Raw genomic sequence first — 23,766 nt, forward strand, 5'->3', positions numbered from 1 at the left:
AATATTCTCAAATTCGAAGATTACAGTAAGAGTGAAAAGGTTCCTTTTGTTATTTATGCGGATTTTGAATGTTTATTGAAACCTACTGAGAATGAGAATGCTTTCCAACTGCACGAAGCATACAGCATAGGATACTTCATAAAATGCAGTTTTGATGATAGCTTATCTGGCTATAGATCATACAGAAGAAAAAATGAAGAAGAAGAGACAGCTGCAGCATGGTTTGTTCAAGAATTAAAGTCAATTGGTGAAAAAATTGACGTACTCTACAAGAATCCAAAACCAATGAGACTTACAGATTTAGAGGAAATATCTTTTCGGAGATCATCAACTTGTCATATATGTCGGAAACCATTCACTAGTGAAGAACTTGCTGTACGAGACCATTGTCATCTCACAGGGCGGTAAGATTTCCTTCTCGATTATATTCGAAATAATGTAAACGAAATTTTGTAATTCTAAGATAGATTTTCTTCTTCTTCAGTTTCAGAGGTGCAGCTCACAATTCTTGTAATTTGAATTATAAGGATTCAAGATTCATTCCTGTGGTTTTTCATAACCTCAATTACGACACTCATTTTATTTTAAAGGAGATTGCTACTTCTACGTTGGTGAGAGGACGAGTAAATTTAATACCTCACAATAAGGAGAAATATATTTCTTTTACAAAATACGTGGATGGCTGCAACATTAGTTTTAGATTCATAGATTCTTGGCGTTTTCTACCTTCATCATTGGAAAAGCTTGCATCATATCTGAAAAATGTACTAATAGCAAAGGAATTTCGATCAGATGGACTTACAGATGAAAAGATAGATCTCCTTCGACGAAAAGGTGTATTTCCATATGATTTTGTAAATGGATTAGATAAGTTGACGACTACAAAATTGCCAGAAAAGAATGATTTTTATAATAAGCTAACAACAGATTCTCAAATTGCTGAAGAAGACTATAAGCATGCTGTCCAAGTTTGGAATAAGTTCAATATTAGTACGTTGGGAGAATATTCAGATCTTTATCTGAAAACCGATGTTTTACTATTGGCCGATGTTTTCGAGAGTTTTCGAGAAACATCTCTTAAAGCCTATGATTTATGTCCTGCTCACTTTTATACGACTCCTGGACTAACTTTTTCAGGAGCTTTAAAAATGACAAAGGTAGAATTGGAGCTTCTTACAGATATTGACATGCTAATGTTTATCGAATCGGGCATTCGAGGTGGAATAAGTCAGTGTTGTAATCGATATGCCAAGGCAAATAATCCATATATGGGTTCTTCATACGATAAGGATCAGAAAACAAAGACTCTCTTATATTTTGATATCAACAATCTTTATGGATGGGCAATGGTACAGCCTTTACCAGTTGGAAAATTTGAATGGATTGATTATGAGAAAAATCCAAGTTTTTTCAATACACCACCAGATTCTGATATAGGCTATTTTGCTGAAGTTGACTTGGAGTATCCTGAAGAAATACATGATGATCATAGGGATTTACCTTTTTGCGCAAAACATCTTGCATCACCTGGTTCAAAGCAGAAGAAACTTCTCACGACTTTGAATGACAAGAAAAGGTATGTCATTCATTATCGAGCACTTAAGCAGGTCTTAGATAATGGACTTCGATTAAAAAAGGTGCATAGGATTTTGAGTTTTGAGCAGAGGGCGTGGCTCAAACCATATGTTGAATTTAACACAGAAAAGCGAAAGCAAGCAAAGAATGAGTTTGAAAAACTCTTCTACAAATTGTTAATTAATGCAGTCTATGGAAAGTGTATTACGAACGAGAGCGGAAACGTGTAGATGTGCGATTAGTAAATAAATTTACAGGCAGATACGGAGCAGAAGCACGCATAGCTATACCAAATTTTCACAGTTGTGCAATCTTCGATGAAAATTTGGTTGCCATACAGCTGAAGAGGACAAGTATTACAATCAAAAAACCAATATACGTTGGTCTCTCAATTCTAGATTTGTCAAAAACATTAGTATATGATTTTCATTATTCATATATGAAAAAGCGAGTTGGAGAAAAATGTAAACTCCTGTATACGGATACTGATACTTTAATATATGAAGTTGAGGATGTAGATATGTATCAAATAATGAAAGAAGATGTACATAAATTTGATACTTCTGATTATGATGAAAATAATCAGTTTGGAATTCCACGTGTTAATAAAAAAGTTCCTGGATTGATGAAAGACGAATGCTGTGGCAAGATTATGACAGAATTCATTGGTTTAAGAAGCAAAATGTACAGTATTTTGATTAATGGAGCTGCGACAGTGAAAAAAGCTAAAGGTATAAAATCTAGTGTTGTAAAAAAATCAATCACGTTTGAAGATTATCGAAAATGCCTTCAGGATCATGTTATTATAAAACGTGAGCAGTGTAATATTCGTTCAAAATTACACATTGTGCATACTGAAAAACAGGAAAAAATTGCTCTAAGTCCACACGATGATAAAAGATTCTTATTGCCTCATAGTACTGACACTTTGCCTTGGGGACATTACAGAATTATGGAAGAACAGATGGCGCAAGCTGCTATGCAAGTAGAGGGAGATGCGGTGGAGGGGATTGTGGTGGAGGAGAGGGGCAACAATGGCGAAGGACGAAAAAGAGAGGAAGAAAGTGAGTGGGGGCATGAAGCAACCAATGAGAATGCTTCGCGGGTGGGGATGACACTTTATGCTGATGGAGGGGAACCAATCAAGATTGAATATGATGTTTTAGAGGAGTTTATGCACGAGTGGGATCCATCATTGGATAGGTTAGGAACTGAACAAGGAGTGAGAAATGATATATTACTAGAGGCTATGGAAGGGGCAGAAATTGTGGTGGGAAACGGGCTATATGAATGGATGAAACACGATGAAGAGCACATTCGAGAAATCGAAGCGAACAACCAACCTTGTGCAAAGAGACCAAGACTCACCTAACTCTAAAATAAGTAAGTTCTATTTCTTAGTTCTCTCTCTCTCTCTCTCTCTCTCTCTCTCTCTCTCTCTCTCTAAATTCTCACCTACAAGACATTTTTCACTAACTTTCATTCTTATTTTCACTTTTCAGAATGGATCTATCTGCACTCAACAAGATTGCTGAGCGCGAGTTCTTGCCTAAGAAAAGTCGCTTATTTTCTAAATCAAAATCACCGTCCGGTGTAAAATTGAAACCAATGCCTGGGGGACCGCGACTCACTTGCGAGCCCTCAAGTTTTCTTCCAAACACATCGAGACTCATGGTAGTACTGATGCAAAGAAGAAAGTTGCATGTCAATATATATGCCCAGCTTCGCGTAATTCCTCAATAATCGACTGGATTTCATTGACGTGATTATTATTTCCAGCTGATTGTTCGGCAATCAATAATCGAAGTCTCTCAGTAAGCTCGTTTGGATCATCCCAATAGACGAGATCAATGGAAGAATTTTTCTTAGCTATTTTATATTTAGGTATAAGTCCTCCTCCGCTGCTGTTTACATTCTTTTTACGTGGAGTGCTGCGGAACATTGGTGCTAAAACATTCTTATATTTATTACTTCTCGACATTCGTATAGATTCATCTTTGCTGAATTTTTTCCGATGAGCATTTGTTGCTTCCAATATCTTGCGATAATTTGCACGATCTGCTGAACTTAAAAGAAGATCATCCGGATATTTTTTAAATAGTAATTCCATTAGTCCATTCGTTTTAGGATAACTTTCATTTCTGACTTTGACATATTTATCATCAAATTCAATTTCTGAATCACCAATCATATACACTTCATCAACCTTTCGCACTCCGTATATATTATCAATGGTTCTACGGCTTTTATCTAGCATTGATAAAAAGTCTTCAGCTGATTCATTTTTTCCACTCGCGGATTTAAATGTAGAATTGGTTATTGTGTTAAAAACATCATCATTATTATCATTATCATCATAATCATAAACGGTATAATCCATTAAACTCGATCGATCGATTCTCATTCGTTTTTTTTTACTGTTGTTTTGATCCAAAATGTGATTGGATGGTTGCTGTAGTGGGCTTTCACTTTTCATCTCAACAAGTTTCTCAAGTGGTGTGATGACTGGTTTTAGAGTATCACCGATGACTTTTTCAAAATCATCTTTCTCCTGTTTTAATAAAGTGTATTTTTTCTTAAAAGCCTCACGAGCTCGCAAGAGCTCACTAAGAACATTCTTTTCTTTAGTGAAGTCTGACATGCTTACGTGGCGATGTCTACAACTGAACTGTAAGTTTGAGACTCATAATTCCTTTTTTATTGCAAAACAGTCAAATCCTTTTCTGTATCTACCCTCATTCATCGGTCGATCTTTGTCAATAACGATGAATCCATATCTATCATTCTTCCAACATTCAGAACAAAGATTCCGAAATTCGTTGAAAGTTAAATCTGTATTCACATGATCTTCATAGATATGTTTAAGATTTACATCATCTTGTCGATAAATTACTAACAAATTGACATTATCTCTAATGAGATGTTTTCCTATATGAGCATAAGATTGACATAGATAGAAGCTATCTACACTCTTATGTCTTCCCATACAGAAGAATGCTCTGACATTATCCTGCTTCTCACATGCCACATCATCAAAAATCATTATTGAATTTGGAAGGGCTTCATCTGGAGATACTACAGATTCATGCTCACTGAACGGAAGATATGATACTCCATCAATCGGATCCAGAACACTTTTGAGAAATTGATACTTTGGCTGATTCAAGGATTTAGAGTATACATACAAATTTTCAAACCTAAGACCATTGGGATGTGTTATTAAAGCCAATAAACTATTTGTTTTTCCACAGTTCGATGGGCCGCAGAAAACTGCTCGTATACTATCTGGTAGTAATTCCCCATGACGCTTTTTTCTCTTCACTTTTCCAAAATCGAAATTTGTCACGGGGAGTTTGACGTTCTGCTCGGTAAAATCCATGTTCACTCAACAGAGTCAAATATAACATTGAGCTCTCGAAATATAAACGCTCGTTTTATATCATGAATGTCAGTTGTGAATCAACACTCGAAGATCATACACAAATCTCAGAAACAGCCGAAAGGCTATGGATTGCTTGATAAAGTTATCAATAACTTACCTGTTGAAATGCATCTTCCTGGATATCAATACTGCGGTCCCGGAACCAAATTGAAAAAGCGAATGAAAAGAGGAGATCCTGGCATTAATCCGCTTGATCAGGCTTGTAAAAAACACGACATAGCTTACTCCGATAAAAACGGAGATCGTAAAGCTGCTGACAAGATGCTTGCTGAGGAAGCTATGCAGCGTGTTAGAGCTAAGGATGCTAGTCTTGGTGAAAAAGCTTTTGCTTTTGCTGTTAGCAATGCTATGAAATTAAAAGGAAAAACTGGAATGGGACTGAAATTTAATAAGTTAGTGACTGCAGCTAAACAGTCAATGTCAACAAGTAAAAGTTCTCGCAAGGTTATTCAATCAGCATTGAAGGGCGCACGTCAAGCTGTTAAAAGTGTAGGTGGAAAGAAAAAAGTTATCATTCCACGTGTTCTGCCGCTTCCATCAAAAATTGGTGGAGTTCTTCCTTTTCTCATTCCATTGTTCGCAGGACTAAGTGCTACCGGTGCTCTAGCAGGAGGTGCTGCTGGAATAGCTAAAGCAGTTAATGATGCTAAAGCTGCGCAGAAAAATTATGAAGAAAGTAAGAGGCATAACGAGACCATAGAAGCTATTGCTTTAGGCAAAGGTCATCTTAAGCCCTATAAAAGTGGAATGGGATTATTTATGAAACCTCATATCGGTCGTGGTCATCAAGTCAGTAGAAAAAAAAAACTTCGATTTAACTTTGCCAAATCGTGCACTGACTGACTACAATCTAAAAAAATATGCTCATATGATGGGAATTTCAGATTTCCGTGGTGTTTTCATGAGAAATAATCTACCACCCGATGGTCCATGGCGCAATGAATCAGCAGTGGTAAACTTGGATGATTTTCAAAATAGAGGCACTCACTGGGTTTGCTATCGCAAACGTGGTCCTGAAGTACTTTATTTCGATAGTTTTGGTGATCTCAAACCTCCCAAGGATCTCATGATGTATTTTAACGTGAAGGAAGTGAAATACAATTACAAAAGATATCAAAATTTTGACTCATTTATATGTGGACATCTTTGTCTCTACTTCTTAGCTGGGAGACTATAAAAGAGATGTTCGCAGACGAATACATTCATTAGCATCAGATCAGTCATGGAAGATAGCTTCACTCTGAGTCTCTCATCAAACTCATCTGTCTTAGAAGCGCAATATTTTCCTTCGATTGAACTGCCACAGCATACAAATTTTGTCTTGGGATTAGTTGAACTTTTAACATTCAACTCTATTCCCAACGTTGACCATTCAAATAATAAACTTCATTTGAGCAAAAATAATATTATCACTATCCCTACGGGCAGCTATGAAATTGATGCTATAAATCAATTTTTACAAGAAACTTTGAAATCCAAAGGAATTGAATTTTCTTTGAAAGCTAACAACAATACTCTCAGAAGTGAAATTCTCTGCAGTCATCAGATAGATCTCAAACCTCGCGATTCAATAGGCCGTCTCCTTGGCTTCGCTCCTCGCATTCTCAAAGAGAACATTCAACACAGCTCTGATTTACCTGTAAAAATTTTGAGAATCAATGCACTCAGAGTAGAGTGCAACATTACTGCAGGTGCTTACATCAATAATAAGAAAGTTCATACAATCCATGAGTTCAGTCATTGGTGCCGAGGTGGCCTCTATTTCGTCGACGTCGCGCTCGTAATCGTGTTCAGCGTGACGTTCGGAATCTTTGAAAAACAGATATCGCCGCAGTACTTGTAAATAGTTTAGACATTTTTCACGCTCATCTGTAAATTTATTCGAATGTAGAATCGTGTGCATCTCGGAATCGAGTCTCGAGAGATTGTCGCCGCACGTTTGAACAGAGTTTTCACACGACTCGTTTGGCGGTTGTGCTGCTGATGCTGGCTGAACGTTTTGCATGCGCGAAAACATATCTTCGGGCACGATAATCATTTTTCTCGCACGATCCATTTTAGTCTTCCGTTGCTGCTGCTGCTGCTGCTGCTGACTTTGAATTGAATAACTTTGAGACAAGAGCCCCGATAATAGGTGCGAGTAGAAGCGGCAAAAAAGCACCACCGTGCTGTACGAGAACACGTTTCTTCTTCTGCCAATCGCTGACAGATTTCTTATTATTGCAAATAGTCAATTTTCTCAGCACGTTTTTGTGCTTTTTGAGTCGTCGTTTATGCGAGTCTTTGATTTTGATCACACCTTGCAAGATATTCAAAGCGCACTCGCATATGCAACGTACGAGTCTCTTGTCGGCTGTGCGTAAAAGAGCCGTGCGTTGTTGTTCGTCCGTGTGACAAAGAGCGTTCAGTACAGCTACTCGTTTTCTGTTGAAATGCTTGGTGTCGAGCGTAGCCACGACGGGTATACAACAGCCAGCCTGTTTCTTCTTCATCGATGTTGTTGGCGCCATAGCTTCTCGCCTACTGTCTATGCCGAGAGCTCTGCACGCCTATTTTGTATTTTCACTTTTTACCGAATTTCGGCACATAGGCGTACTGAATATCGTCGCTTGGGAATATACACGTGCGAACCCTATACTCGTCCGCGGCGGGCCGCGTATCCGCGTATACTCACGCGCTGGCCGCTTATACGCGTATACTCACGCGCTGGCCGCTTATACGCGTATATTAGCGGCCGCATCCGCGGACGAGCCGTCTTTACGCGTGCATGTACGGCTCGTCTGTAAGCGTGCGATGATGAGTGGATAAAGGAGAGAGAGAGAGAGAGAGAGAGAGAGAAGGGTGTTATAATTACAAGATTTTTGTTTTTCTTCTCAATATGGCCGTTGTGTTGCGCCCTGCTTGATGTACTGCCCTACTGGACTTTGTGTTTGCGTGCGTTTTGCTCTAGTTCTTTGTGCTATTACGCTGTGATCCAGTTTAGGTACTTCTTTATTAGTTTTGGTGCCTATTGGTCTCCCTCGTCCTCTAGGTTTATTTACTATGTCACACGTTGACTGTATACTAGTTCTTGGTTGCGTTATTGTTTTGGATGCTGTTGCTATGCTTCCTGATGATTTCTCTTGTTTCTTTTGTTTTTCCTCTATCACCATGACTTTTATGCTAGGTAGATTTTTATTAATTTCTTCTCCAGTCATTTCTGGTGGGTTTCGCGATAGTGCATCAGCGTTTTTGTTTAATTTACCTGGTTTATATTTAAAGGTATATTCGTATCCGGTGAATCTGAACATCCATCTCATTATTCTTTGTCCTGGATCTTTTCTGCTATGCATCCAGTTCAGCGGTTCATGATCGCTTACTAGCGTGAATTTTCTACATAACAAATATGGTCTAAATTGGTGCAAGGCATATAACACTGCAAGACATTCCTTTTCTGTGGTCGAATAATTTCTTTCAGCTTTGTTGAGCGCTCTGGATAGATATTGTACTGGGTGATCAAATCCGTCTTTCTCTTGACTAAGTACAGCGCCAATGGCGTAATCAGAAGCGTCTGTAGTTAATGTGAATTCTTTATCAAAGTCCGGAAATTGTGGAATTGGTTCTTTCATTAAACATTCTTTTAGTTGTTGATAACTATTTTCACACTCTTCTGTCCATTCAAATTTCACACTTTTCTTTAATAAGTCGTTGAGAGGTTTTGCGATTTTTGCAGTCTTTTATATATTTTCTGTAGTAACCAAACATACCGAGTACTTCTCTCACATTTTTCGCATTTTTGGGTGTGGCAAGCTTTGCGATGGCGACTACTTTCTCTGGGTTAGGCTCTATGCCTCTGGCGCTTATGATGTGTCCTAGGAAACCGACTTCCCTTCTAAAGAATTCTATTTTGTCTGGTTGCAATACTAATTTTGCATGTCTGAGTCTCTCCATAAGATTTCTGATTCTTTGTTCGTGTTCTTGAAGATCTTTACTATATACTATTATGTCGTCTAAATAGACTAACATCTCTATGTTTTGCAAACCTCTGAGCACCTTCTCCATTAGTCGTTGGAATGTAGCTGTTGCATTTTTTAATCCTTCAGGCATTCTGGTATATTCGTAGTGTCCATTTATAGTTGTGAAAGCCGTTTTGTAACAATCTTCTGGGGCCATTGGTATTTGTTGAAAACCGCTTGCAAGATCAAAGATGGAAAAATATGTGGCTCCTCCCAATTGATCCATTATATCAGCAATGTTTGGTAGAGGGTAAGCATCTCTGATTGTCTTCTTGTTGAGATCTCGGAAATCAATCACCATTCTCCATCTTGGATTTCCGTGACTATCAGGCTTCTTTGGTACTATCCATATTGGTGAGTTGCATGGCGAATTTGATTCTCTAATGATCTTGTCTCGTAACTTCTTTTCTACACTCTCTCTAACCACTTGTTTGTGTTTCGGTGGATGTCTGTATTGTTTTGTGTTTATTGGTATGTCGTCTTCTAGATGGATGTGGTGCTGAATCATGTTTGTGCATGGTAATTTATCTCTAGGCAACAGAAACCTATCTAAATAATTTTCTATTATATGGTCTACAATTCTTACTTCTTCTTTATTCAGGTGGCTTCTTCTAATGGCTTCCTTCACTTTCTCTAATCGTTTAATTTTGTCGACTATAATTTCGCCGTTGAAATCGCTATCTGTCGTTTCGAATGGTATGAGTTCTTTGGCATCAACTTCTATGGTGACATCGTGTTCACTTGTATTTATTGCTAGCATTTTGCATGTGTTGTTATCATTAATTACTACTCCTTCTCCCAGGAACACGTCTTTATTTCCTACGTCAGTTCTGGGTATATATCCTTCTTTCAATTCACTTTTGATTAAATTGATTCTGACCACTTGTCTCGTTCTGGCTATTATGGTGTGTATTGTTATCATGGGTACATCTGCGTTCTCTGAAGCGTTCGTGTTGAATGATTCTTTGTTACTATTTCTCTCCTCAACTTGTAATATGTCGCTAGATTTGTAGGAATTGTGTGCTCTCTTTCTTTGCTATCTGTATTCTTTTTCTCGCCCTAAAAATGGCATTGGGTGCATTACATCTCCGCTCACCATCAGAGCGTTATTGTGATAAGAGATGACAGCTTCTTCTTTCTTTAAGTAGTTTCTTCCTAGTAATCCATCGTGTGGAAAGTCGTCTCTAACTATGTGAAATTTTACTGGACTATTTTTGATGAGTAGATAAACAGATCCTAGAGTTGGCACTGTTTCTGCAGTAATTCCTCCAAGCCATCGTACATCTTGCATGTTTATCGGCATGTTGTCGTCTATGAACCCTAATTTCACTAAATTTACCGTTGCTCTATTGTCTATCATGAAGGTCATCCATGGTTTAGTGGTCCCTTCTGGCACTCGTATTTTCACTGCTGTTGGTTCATCATTTTCCCAATTAAACTCTTCAGGTCCCGTGCAGTTGGCTGAACACATTCTTGAAATTCGGGCTGTTTTGTTAGGATTGTCATCACCGGTGCTCTCTGTGCTCCGTACTTGTTCTGGCTGTTTTGATTCAGGTTTTGTTTCTCTTGATTGTAGTTCTGCATCTGTTGTTGGTATTTGTGTTGATCTGGGTCCTGCTGTTGTCTCTGACTGTGATTTTGTTCCTGGCTCGTCATTCTTTCTCCATGACGAGCCCCTTGAGAGTTTAAATTCTCTCTCTCGTTTTCATTTTGTTGATAGTTTCTTCCGTTGCCGCCTCTCCAATTATTTGGATAATTATTATAACTCTCTCGTCTGTCTGGACCGTTGGGTTGATAATCTTCGCGACGACCGTTTTCATGGTTAAAAATTTGTCTTTGATTTCCTTGTCCATTATTTCTGTTCCATGACTGCCAATTGCTTCCTCCTTGTCGATTACTATTGTTGTACCCCCGTTGATATCCTCCTCTGCCATAATTGTTATACCCTCGAATGGAAATAAAAATCGTAGTTTCTAGTTAAATTTCGGTACGCTGCTGTACATTTCCGTACGTTTCTGTACGATTATGTAGGTTAGTATTAAAATTTGGACACATCGTACGGAATCGTACTCCATCGTACGGAAATGTACCGGATCGTACAGGAATATACGAAAATATACAATATTGTACTAAAACGTACCAAAATGTACATTTATGTGAAAATATTTTTTTAACTCTGCGATATTTCGTACCGAAACGTACGTCATCGTACAGAATCGTACCAAAACATACATAAATATACGAAAATTTACAATATTGTACTAAAACGTACCATAATGTACATTTTGTTAAAATTTTTTATGATAACGTTTAGATTTGCACGCTACCGTAGAGAATCCTTTTTTCAAAAATATACGTATAGAATTTGATTGACGTATAGAATTGACAAATTTAAAATTACAAACGTAATTCAAAGTTTTTTATTAAACAATGCAAGGTACATTTGGTAATATTTTTATTTTTATTAGCTACATTTATTGCATCATTAATGTATGAAATCAAGAAACATAAATACTTAAATTGTAATATAAATAATAATAATATTCATCTCGTATTTAATTTTTAAAAAATACTTCCATCACACCAGGCTCTTTTATCGCCATTTACGCCTGAAAACCATTTCCTTGTCGTTCCAGTTCTTCTAGAGCTTTTTGTGCATTATCATAGCGTTTTTTTTTTCAGTTTGGCACATGACAGTGCATTATGGTAATATTTATCAATTTCTTGAAGTTCCTGCTTTATTAGTTGCACATTGTAATTGTTTAATCTTAAAAATCGATAAAGCTCTCTTTCAATTGCTTCACTTCTTACTTTACACAATGGCTGTAAACCAGCTGTTTCTTTTTCATTTTTTTGGCAACGCGTTACTAGATCTTCGTATCCATAAATGCCATACATTAATAGTCGAACAAGCTGAATTGGTTTTGATGATTTGAATGCATCTTTATATGCTATAGTGTTGCACTCTACATTATGAAGAAGTTTTACGCAGTCAGAATCATCATCTATTTGTAAAGGTCCAGAATAGTTATAGAGTTTATATTCTAACAATGGGGAAAACAATCAGCGGTATACAATCAAGGGAAACGAGTACTAGAGTTCGAAGTGGGAGATGTAGTGCGTCGGAAAGTACACTCTCTCTCGAAGGGATCGGAAGGAAGATGTAACAAACTGGACGCGACTTATAGTGAACCTTGCGTCATCTTACAAAAATTATCGCCCCTAGTCTACATTTTGGAGACGAAGGATAAGCGCCAGACCGCTAAGGTACACGTAAGCGAGTTGCGCCGGTACGTGCCTCCGCGAAATCGTCCCGCTAATACATAGCGTCACCCCGGGGTAGTTGTGTTGTCTTTGTGTTGTCTAGTAGCGCCGTGATGTCTGGTGTCGGGTCAGCTACAATTTACTGGACTCCATATTAATGGATGTCGCCTTCTAGTTAATCCAGTATGAAGACCGTGTCGTGGGCAGACCATTTGGCCGAGATAGAAGAGGAGTGCGAGGGGGAGCTGCGCGCGATCGAGCAGCAGCGGGAGAAGCGCCGTCGAAGCCGTCCAGCAACGGACATGACAAGGACGGCCGACATCTGGGCCCGCCGCAGCCCCGCTCCCCCTAGCGCCAGCCCCCAGGAGGAAGGGGACAAGTGGAAAGCCGGGGTCACGGAGACCCGGATTCCGAAAAAAACCGTGGTTGGCGCCCCCGGACCCCTGCCCCTGTCCGAAGAGGAGAAGGAGGCGTACCGGCGAGAGGGAATTCCCGTGGAGGAAGAGGCCTCCGCTCTCGACGAGAGCCGTGCCGCCGTCGTCGAGTTGGAAGCCCTAGTAGCGGAGGACAATGACCTTACGGTGGTCATTGCCAACGAGAGAGCGGGGACTAGGGAGGAGTATCCCCGCCTTCGAGGTCCTAACGGCAAAAGGCGGAGATACAATCCGATGCGCCACCTCAAGGCGGACGACTTCGAGTCGGTCGTGGCAGGGCCGTCTCGTCGTCGTGACGACTCTCCCCCGGGAGCTCCGATACGTCGCGAGGCTTTCGAGGTAGGTTAATTGTTCAAATGGCGCCACGGGCTTCGTATTGACCTTTCGCGACATTTCAGGTGGACATTCCTTTCTACACGCCACCTCCCGCCCCGCTGAACGCCCCGCCGATGCCACGCCTAGAGCTTCTGGACGTCGAGAGCGACTCGAGCGGGAGTCCTAGCCTGGGCGCGGTGCCCCGTCGCTACATGGGGACGACGAGTGCGGGCTCCCGGACTCGGTCGCGATCGTCGCGCCGGAGGAACGCGGTCAGGCTCGACGGGGTCATGTTCGGTGGGTTGGCGCCTATCGCGACGGACCCCGCCGTTGACCCGCCTCCACGGGCGTGCTTCAACTGCTGGAGGGTTGGGCACCGGAGGACGGAATGCCTCCTGAATATTTAATAGTTTTTATCTGGTCTAATTCTATATAGATTTATTCAATTTTAAAATTAATTTCTGTGCGTGAAAATTACAGTTGTATAGCATACAATCGCCAGGTATATATTATGTTGAAAATAATAGATTAATGAAATTTAACCTTAAAAACATACTTATGCATAATTTGTTTATATGTTTATAAATATTAGTATTTTTTTGAAAGCATACGGTAACAGATTATAGTGAAAACATTTAGTAATTATACAGGTCATCTTTACACATACAGTCAAAATAAAAGCATCTATGATAAAAATTGCAATTTGTAATATTTCATGTTTGCAGTTTACTTGAGAAACGCTTCTAAAATATGTATTCAAAAGGATATTACAAGCTATACTATAATGGAAAGCAAAATAAGAGAATTCCTCGAAGTACTTGGTATTTACGGAAAAGAAAATCAAAAGAAAAAGACGAAGCAAAGCAGCATTTACTAATTTTACTGTTTCTAGTATTGATGTAAGTATTTTCTTTATTATAACTACTTTTATTTTGGAAGCTCATTGTCAATTCAGAAACTGTTCTTATGTATTAATAAAATATTATATTTACAGCACTGCCAATCTTTAAACATTCCGGATGCTGAAAATGAGATACCGTCTAATCCAGATGATGTATTGAATGTAAATCCGAGTGACGATCATCAAAATAATGCACCGATGCAAGTAGATGAACCACGTATTGACATAAACAAAGCTTCGGACGTAAAGGTATTTATCGTTTGTTTTTATATCTAAATGTGAATATGTACTTGCTATATTGAGAGTAAACTACGCAAAATAATCATAGTTAACTTTACTTGCTATGTATTATCTTAAAGTAGTAGTAAATTTTTTGTCAAATTTGTAGATTAATAATTAATATTGGAAATTTAAAATGAAATACAATATCGCATTTTTTACAGAAAAAAAGATGCAAGAAGAAGGTGTCAACAGAAAAACTAAAAAGAAACTTGTGTAACGGCTTAGATCTCAATGTTGCTGAAGTGATACTATTATTTTTAACTTTAACGCAGAAACATTCATTCACATGGATCGCTTTATTTGATATTTTTGAGGTATTCAATTATATTTTCAAAAAAAATATTTTTCCACTTACGAAATATATGTTAAAAAAATTGCTGCATGTTGACAAGGAAAGTTTAACAAATCATGTATCTTGTAGGAAATGTAATAACTATTTGGGACAAAGTTCAAATTCAAATTTTATAATGGATTGTCCTTGCGGCGAAAAAATTAATGCAGCATCCGTAGGTTCATTTTTTATACAAATTGATCCAACAAGATAGCTCCAAAAAATGTTTGAAGATCCACTTATACTTAATGATATAGAGGAAAGGTTTAATCGTAAGAAAATAGATGATAGTGCATTAGAAGACATTTTTGATGGAAAAATATACAAACAATATTCTAAAGATCCAAATTTGTTAGGAAATCCATTTAATTTTTCTTACACATTCAATACGGATGGGTGTCAATCTTCAGATAAATCAAAAGTGACCATATGGCCTATATACATGATGATTCACGAACTTCCAGATAATTTACGAAAAAGGTGTATGCCACTAGCTGGATTATGGATACCAAAACAAGAGCCAGATATGAAGATATTTCTACAACCATTTGTAGATAAATCAAATGAATTGTCTACAAAAGGATTTACATGGAAATATTATACAAACTACGTGACCAGTAAGTTGTTTCCATTAGGATGTTGTGTGGACTCCCCTGCTCGTTCATCTGTGTTAAATATGAAGAGGTTTAATGGTTTTTATGGTTGTACATATTGTAACGGGCCCGAATGGAAATAATAATTAGTACTTCAACGTAAATCAACGTAAATTACTGGAAATTCACGTACATTGAAGTAAGTCCTAGCACGATTATGTAGATATTAGTATTCTGCCGTACGTTTACGTACGTTTTTATTAAAATTTGGACACTTCATACGGAAACGTACGCAATCATACGGAAACATACGCGATCGTACGGAAACGTACGGTAATCTACTATCACTTACGTAATCATACAAGAACATACTCGTGCGTACCGCGATATACAGCTATATACATTTGCTAGTAAAAATTTTTTAGAAAAATTAAATATGTTTTACGGAAAAGTACATCAATGTACTTGAACGTACGAAAACGTACTCGAACGTACGAAAACATACTTCAGCATACAGAAATATTACAGAAATATATTTGAATGTACAGAAACATACTTGATTGTACGAAAACGTACAAAAATGTACTAAAACGTACGAAAACATACAGGGAAGTACATAAACATTAAAGACGTTTAGAAAGCATATTTAATTTATTCTGTACATGGAGATGAAATATATTTTTATTTCAAGAATACAAAATATGAATTTTTAATTTATACATTTCCCAATGGTCGCTTTTACTAATCTACTTATGAATAATTCGCTTCCGGCTTTCATTAAGATACATGGTTTATGTATGTGATCATGAGTGATAATATTTAAATTATTTGTCGATGATATTTTACAATGTTGTAAATGTTGAACACGCACATCCGCATTATCTACAATAAAGTCATTTGTTAATTCTATTTTATCGTAAAAGACGATTATCTTTTTTTTGTTATCATATTCTATTTTACAAATCTTTGTTATAATACCAAAATCACCCGTTACACTTTGAAACACGGAATCATCGGTCTTTATGGATCTATTATACAAACAGGAAGTAAAACGGCACCATTGTATATGATTTTAGAATAAATAAAGCATTTTTTTATGTTTGAAATATTCAAATCTCTAGCTGCACATAATTGCTCATCATTTGATAATTCATAATTCTTTCCACGTCCTAATAAATTACATTCTTCAAAATTTCAAATTTTTTTAATCGATTTTTATTGTGTAAGTTATAACACATATTTCTTGTATTACTTGAAATATAATTTTGTCGTTCAAGCAAAGGTAATTGCTGATAAATTAATAGTCGATAAACAATGTGCTGTGCAATACGATTATCGCATTTTTTATTTTTTAACAGCAATCTATTTTGATTTTCAAAAGCAAATGTATTATTAGCCCACAAAGGGCCCCAGTTTTCTACTGTGTCTTTGAAATGCAATAATAAGTGAACATTGTAATGCATATAATGTTCTCCGTATAATTTTTCAAAATAATATACAAATTTAACAATTGATATTCCAGCTTCTTGTAACATTTTAGGAGTAATAGAGTCTTCTAAAAATATATGCATTGCTGACACAAGGAGAGCCCAATGATCGTAATATTTAGAAGGCAACATTCCTCGATAGCAAATTAATGAATAAAAGAAAAGCCAACTGAACCATTGCGATGCATTCCACTGATTTCTTTCATTGATGTCTCGTGGCATATTAGCAACACATGATGGAGGTTTTATTGACAGTAATCTTTCATTAATTAATAGTGTGTTTGACGGGGAGCCAATATAATAGTCATCTTTAGAATTTGACATTAATATCTTCGTATACAATTCAGTTACTCCTAGTAAACAGGAGTGCATGAAATCAAGTACCATACCTTTCACTAAATCAAAATGTTTCAAATACATTAACGGAGATGGACCCCAAACTCCCATAACGTCGTATCCATTATTGTTAGAAGCTTCGATCATACACTGTATTATACGGTTATGTGTACGTAGAGATGGTGGATCACTCAGCATTGGATATTTCCGGACGCATTCTATCAATGTTGTTGGGTGTTCACAATATGTACAACCATAAAAACCATTAAACCTCTTCATATTTAACACAGATGAACGAGCAGGGGAGTCCACACAACATCCTAATGGAAACAACTTACTGGTCACGTAGTTTGTATAATATTTCCATGTAAATCCTTTTGTAGACAATTCATTTGATTTATCTACAAATGGTTGTAGAAATATCTTCATATTTGGCTCTTGTTTTGGTATCCATAATCCAGCTAGTGGCATACACCTTTTTCGTAAATTATCTGGAAGTTCGTGAATCATCATGTATATAGGCCATATGGTCACTTTTGATTTATCTGAAGATTGACACCCATCCGTATTGAATGTGTAAGAAAAATTAAATGGATTTCCTAACAAATTTGGATCTTTAGAATATTGTTTGTATATTTTTCCATCAAAAATGTCTTCTAATGCACTATCATCTATTTTCTTACGATTAAACCTTTCCTCTATATCATTAAGTATAAGTGGATCTTCAAACATTTTTTGGAGCTATCTTGTTGGATCAATTTGTATAAAAAATGAACCTACGGATGCTGCATTAATTTTTTCGCCGCAAGGACAATCCATTATAAAATTTGAATTTGAACTTTGTCCCAAATAGTTATTACATTTCCTACAAGATACATGATTTGTTAAACTTTCCTTGTCAACATGCAGCAATTTTTTTAACATATATTTCGTAAGTGGAAAAATATTTTTTTTGAAAATATAATTGAATACCTCAAAAATATCAAATAAAGCGATCCATGTGAATGAATGTTTCTGCGTTAAAGTTAAAAATAATAGTATCACTTCAGCAACATTGAGATCTAAGCCGTTACACAAGTTTCTTTTTAGTTTTTCTGTTGACACCTTCTTCTTGCATCTTTTTTTCTGTAAAAAATGCGATATTGTATTTCATTTTAAATTTCCAATATTAATTATTAATCTACAAATTTGACAAAAAATTTACTACTACTTTAAGATAATACATAGCAAGTAAAGTTAACTATGATTATTTTGCGTAGTTTACTCTCAATATAGCAAGTACATATTCACATTTAGATATAAAAACAAACGATAAATACCTTTACGTCCGAAGCTTTGTTTATGTCAATACGTGGTTCATCTACTTGCATCGGTGCATTATTTTGATGATCGTCACTCGGATTTACATTCAATACATCATCTGGATTAGACGGTATCTCATTTTCAGCATCCGGAATGTTTAAAGATTGGCAGTGCTGTAAATATAATATTTTATTAATACATAAGAACAGTTTCTGAATTGACAATGATCTTCCAAAATAAAAGTAGTTATAATAAAGAAAATACTTACATCAATACTAGAAACAGTAAAATTAGTAAATGCTGCTTTGCTTCGTCTTTTTCTTTTGATTTTCTTTTCCGTAAATACCAAGTACTTCGAGGAATTCTCTTATTTTGCTTTCCATTATAGTATAGCTTGTAATATCCTTTTGAATACATATTTTAGAAGCGTTTCTCAAGTAAACTGCAAACATGAAATATTACAAATTGCAATTTTTATCATAGATGCTTTTATTTTGACTGTATGTGTAAAGATGACCTGTATAATTACTAAATGTTTTCACTATAATCTGTTACCGTATGCTTTCAAAAAAATACTAATATTTATAAACATATAAACAAATTATGCATAAGTATGTTTTTAAGGTTAAATTTCATTAATCTATTATTTTCAACATAATATATACCTGGCGATTGTATGCTATACAACTGTAATTTTCACGCACAGAAATTAATTTTAAAATTGAATAAATCTATATAGAATTAGACCAGATAAAAACTATTAAATAAAAATAAGCAGGATTGTATATATTTACTTCACTATAGGCAGTAAGTCTCCACCGATGTGTTGCAGTCTGAATATAGAATCAAAAGCACTCTTATGGTTATGTTGCTTAAACAAACTGCGATCTTGCGTTATATATCTATATGTATATAAAAACTGGAACGGTCACGATTCGTTCCTATCTCCAATGCATTTAAATGTACCTTTATTATTACTTTTATAGATAGGAAAAATATAAATGTTTTTCCTTCCTTTTTGTTTATCGGCTAGACGACATCAGCCATGTACCCAATTCACATCTGTTTCTAGAGTGCAAACTACTATGCGACGTGTAACATCAGCGCCATCTCCCTTCGAATAACGAAACTCTCACAGCGAAATACCGACGGGCCGACGGACTGAACGCGGACCGCACTACATATGCATATGTTTACATCTTGGATATAACTAAATACAAAACCCGTTGACAAATGTCATACGTCATACTTAATCATTGTAGACTCACTACAAAAAAAAGTTAATAATACGTAAGTAAATATGAAATATAACCCCTATTTTACATAAACATATATATTTTTATAATAACATGTAAATTTTGATCAGGTTAATCCCATTAGTGTGCAAGTTAACCTCAAAAGTAACAAGTAAAATTGCATATTAAAGTATGTCTGGTGAAAATGAAGCAGAGCCGCACGCTTACATTCACATACCACCAGAGAAGGTTGGAGAAAAGTTTCAGCGATATGTAGTGCCTGTTAGCGCACTAAGAAAATTTGATTATGCAAAATATGCAGAGGATTCTACCATGTATAATAAGAAGCTAGTAAAGTACAAGGATGACACAGGAAAGAAAATAAAATGTTATGTTTTGTATGCAGCAGAAAGCTTTGATTCGGTACAATCAATAATCGACTCAGGAAAGAGATTTGGTATACCTGCAGTTATCCATGACCAATCTGCTGACGGTGTTGACGACTCTAGCTTAATGAATAATGAGAATGTTGATAACAATAATATACAGAAGGACAAAGTGTTGACAGAAAAGTATAAAATAGATGCTAAACGAGCCAAGTCAACAAGAAAGAATTTGAAAAAAACAAAAGTGCAAACATCTGATGAGTCCGATCAACGGATTTTAAATAAATATCTGAGCACTGTTACAAATCTTAATAATAATGAAAACTTACATGACGTTGCAGTGGATGACAGTCTATCAGAAATTTTCTCGTCAACTGTAAAGTCAAAGGAAGGAGATGATTCTAATAATCCAAAAAAGACAGTTTCCATGATGGATGATGAAGAACTCGATCATTTAGAATGTAAATCTATAATAAAGGCGTATAAAAATCAATTATATTTTTTTAAAAAGAAATATGAAGAATCACAAAAACAGTCAGATGAATGGAAGTTAAAGTATGAGAATGCGATATCAAGTGGTAACTGCAAACATTCTAGTATGACAGGTAATTTTTACTCTTACGCATATTTTGTATGTACAGTGTCAGTGTAAAATAAGTGTTATGATATTTCTAATGTATTCAATTAGTCAAACTTCTTTTATATTATAACTTTCTTAATAATTTTTTTAGATGGAGCATTGTTAGAATATTATGATAAACTCTATAACTATTCTGGACCTTTACAAATGGATGATGATTCTGACTGCGTAAAACTTCTTCATAATGTAGAGTGCAACACTATAGCATATAAAGATGCATTCAAATCATCAAAACCAATTCAGCTTGTTCGACTATTAATGTATGGCATTTATGGATACGAAGATCTAGTAACGCGTTGCCAAAAAAATGAAAAAGAAACAGCTGGTTTACAGCCATTGTGTAAAGTAAGAAGTGAATCAATTGAAAGAGAGCTTTATCGATTTTTAAGATTAAACAATTACAATGTGCAACTAATAAAGCAGGAACTTCAAGAAATTGATAAATATTATCATAATGCACTGTCATGTGCCAAACTGAAAAAAAACGCTATGATAATGCACAAAAAGCTCTAGAAGAACTGGAACGACAAGGAAATGGTTTTCAGGCGTAAATGGCGATAAAAGAGCCTGTGTGATGGAAGTATTTTTTAAAAATTAAATACGAGATGAATATTATTATTATTTATATTACAATTTAAGTATTTATGTTTCTTGATTTCATACATTAATGATGCAATAAATGTAGCTAATAAAAATAAAAATATTACCAAATGTACCTTGCATTGTTTAATAAAAAACTTTGAATTACGTTTGTAATTTTAAATTTGTCAATTCTATACATCAATCAAATTCTATACGTATATTTTTGAAAAAAGGATTCTCTACGGTAGCGTGCAAATCTAAACGTTATCATAAAAAATTTTAACAAAATGTACATTATGGTACGTTTTAGTACAATATTGTAAATTTTCGTATATTTATGTATGTTTTGGTACGATTCTGTACGATGACGTACGTTTCGGTACGAAATATCGCAGAGTTAAAAAAATATTTTCACATAAATGTACATTTTGGTACGTTTTAGTCCTTGTCTCATTCTCAGCGTTTGTATGCGTGTGTTGTAATAACTGAAGTCTCTTCCTGGACCAAACCTTTGTTTCAGATGCTTAATTAATTCTTCTATTGTTGTTATACTCTTATTGTTGAGACTTTTCTTTGCTGGTCCGGTTATCTTCTGTAGCACGTTCCGCATAAACTGTGGTCTGATGTCGTTGGTGACTAATTCATTTGCATTTTTCAAATCTTGGATGTAGTCTCGTAACTTAGTGTGTCTCCCATCGAAACTTGGTATACCGCTTATGCAATTCATGAGCGCAAAACTATTAGCCATTGTGGTGGCTAACGCGGCAGCCGTTTGATCACCCGCACTATTTTCGTCAGGCATCTTGGATGTCACTTGTCTTCTAAATAAATTACTCGTCCTTCTAAATGTTTTTAAAGAAAAATTCAATAATCTATAACACTGTTGATGCACGATAATCTTGAATTTTGTCTATTTCTTCTTAAACCAAATTCTTATCTGTGTGTGAATTTCCAAGAAAAAAAATTTTCAAAAATGTTTTAATTCACATGTTAAACCACATGAAACAACCAGTTACTAATTTTGTAAAAAGGAAAAAATTAAAAAAAAATTTTTTTAAATCTCCACTTTGAAGTTAATTTGTTAATAATGAATTAATAATGGAATTTGTTAATTAGCAATAAATGCAAGATTTTCGCGCAAACGATCAATTTATAATTTCCATCTGTTTCGAAATTTTGCGTATATATAAAAAAAACAAAATCCGGATAAACGTGTTTTTGTATTATTAATAATTCTCGAAATTGAATGTCAATAATTTTTAGTAGTTTAGTTAATTAATTATCGTCCGTGTATACTCTCGAAATGCTTCAGTGCATACTTTCAAATTCAAATTCCGCGCGCGCGTTCGACCGCTCCCAAGATGGCGTCCGCTCGTACTCGCGCCTAGTTACTTAGCTGTGTGTGGCACCGCTTCGCGCCTCACTTCGCACTATAGTCAAACTCCCTAGTCGAGTCTGCTTGCGTCAGCTGTCTACCCCGCGTCGCGTGTGTTTTTATCGACAATTTGTTGCTAATAATTAAATAATTGTGAATCGTGCGTGTTGTTTTGTGCTACTTCAATCAAAAAGGTGCATGTGTGCCGTCACCGTGTTGCTGAAAAGGTCAAAGTTCGGGCCCAGGATTATCCCCAATGCCGTGGTTGCAACTCTATCAGCTGATTCAGATAAGTTTTCCCTCTGCACTAAATAAATATTATATTTCGCCACATGCAACTTGAGAATTGTTGCTTTGTGAAAAATTGTTTTGTCTTTCTTTTCAGCTTTTGTGGCAGTCAGCAGCAGCTTGAATTCTTTTCACATCCTCAAGATCAAGGAGGACAGTGCTGAGTCTGCATGAGTAATAGATATGTTTTGTGTAAGCAGATACTTTGTCATTTACTCTCTCTCTTTTCCAATTAACAATAATTTGTCTTATAAATTAACTGCGTGCTAGAGTCTAATGTTGGGAAAGATGTGAAAAGAAAATTGCGCGAGTCAAGTTACCCCTCGTGTATTTTGGACCGTTTCTTTACTCTCACTCTCTGACCTTTAATTAAATTAATATTTTGTAATAATTCATTAATTCATAGATAATATATCATTGTTCGCGTCCAGGGTGCTTTCCAAAATCAATAAAATATTAGATTTACTTTCAATAATGCAAAACTTGTCTCCCGTGTTTTGATGTTCAAAAATTCTCCTATACTTTGCAATAATAATGTAAAACTTTATAATTTTGACGTTTACGCTTCCTCCTCATTAATTGTCAATGCTTTTTGTGTAATAAAAACGATAAGTAATTTTTATAGTACTGCCTGTATTGAAAAATTGTCGCGTCCGGAGGTCAATTGTCGCTTTTTGTTGATTATTATTGATATTTATTGGGCTTTTTATGATAACTAGATATACTTTAACCTAAACCCTCGGATTCTAGTTTACTTTACTTGAAATCTTCAACAATTATAGTTTTGACCAAAAATACTTTGACACAGAATTAGGTTAAACACTGTGTGTCCACGCCCGGTCCTAACTAAATGATTTTAATGATTCTTTGATGGAATTTTATCGTCTCTCACTCTAAACAATGATTGACTATTGGTTCTTTTTATTAATTTACGTGTTTTGCGCAAATTTATCCAAATAAATTCACACAAAATGACTTTTCTTATGTAGAGCTTTGGCGTGTC

The 23,766-nt window shown here is 35.8% G+C and overlaps 3 protein-coding genes across 3 annotated transcripts; 2 read left to right on the plus strand and 1 right to left on the minus strand.

Moving 5' to 3' along the window:
- Positions 1-12,377: 12,377 nt before the first annotated feature.
- Positions 12,378-14,175, plus strand: LOC116417994. The gene is made up of 4 exons (XM_031933181.2): positions 12,378-13,049; positions 13,109-13,527; positions 13,751-13,924; positions 14,020-14,175. The coding sequence occupies exons 1-2, from the start codon at positions 12,462-12,464 to the stop codon at positions 13,430-13,432; spliced, it is 912 nt and encodes a 303-aa protein (XP_031789041.2). The 5' UTR covers positions 12,378-12,461; the 3' UTR covers positions 13,433-13,527; positions 13,751-13,924; positions 14,020-14,175.
- Positions 14,176-14,530: 355 nt separating this feature from the next.
- LOC116417991 lies at positions 14,531-19,077 on the minus strand. The gene is made up of 5 exons (XM_031933179.2): positions 18,923-19,077; positions 18,526-18,699; positions 18,275-18,430; positions 17,928-18,080; positions 14,531-17,820 (listed from the first exon to the last, which is right to left on the minus strand). Exon 5 carries the CDS (start codon positions 17,685-17,687, stop codon positions 16,302-16,304), a length of 1,386 nt encoding a protein of 461 aa, XP_031789039.1. The 5' UTR covers positions 17,688-17,820; positions 17,928-18,080; positions 18,275-18,430; positions 18,526-18,699; positions 18,923-19,077; the 3' UTR covers positions 14,531-16,301.
- Positions 19,078-19,243: 166 nt separating this feature from the next.
- On the plus strand, positions 19,244-21,281 carry LOC116417992. The gene is made up of 3 exons (XM_031933180.2): positions 19,244-19,547; positions 19,624-20,483; positions 20,610-21,281. Exons 2-3 carry the CDS (start codon positions 19,685-19,687, stop codon positions 21,029-21,031), a joined length of 1,221 nt encoding a protein of 406 aa, XP_031789040.1. The 5' UTR covers positions 19,244-19,547; positions 19,624-19,684; the 3' UTR covers positions 21,032-21,281.
- Positions 21,282-23,766: the final 2,485 nt, after the last annotated feature.

Source organism: Nasonia vitripennis, assembly GCF_009193385.2.
Source record: "Nasonia vitripennis strain AsymCx chromosome PSR unlocalized genomic scaffold, Nvit_psr_1.1 chrPSR_random0007, whole genome shotgun sequence".
NCBI lineage: Eukaryota > Metazoa > Arthropoda > Insecta > Hymenoptera > Pteromalidae > Nasonia > Nasonia vitripennis.

Coding starts and splice junctions, on each gene's coding strand:
- LOC116417994 (XM_031933181.2), top strand. CDS start 12,462: ATGAAGACCGTGTCGTGGGCAGACCATTTGGCCGAGATAGAAGAGGAG. Junction 13,050..13,108: donor TACGTCGCGAGGCTTTCGAG/GTAGGTTAATTG, acceptor GCGACATTTCAG/GTGGACATTCCTTTCTACAC.
- LOC116417991 (XM_031933179.2), bottom strand. CDS start 17,687: ATGTTTGAAGATCCACTTATACTTAATGATATAGAGGAAAGGTTTAAT.
- LOC116417992 (XM_031933180.2), top strand. CDS start 19,685: ATGTCTGGTGAAAATGAAGCAGAGCCGCACGCTTACATTCACATACCA. Junction 20,484..20,609: donor CAAACATTCTAGTATGACAG/GTAATTTTTACT, acceptor TAATTTTTTTAG/ATGGAGCATTGTTAGAATAT.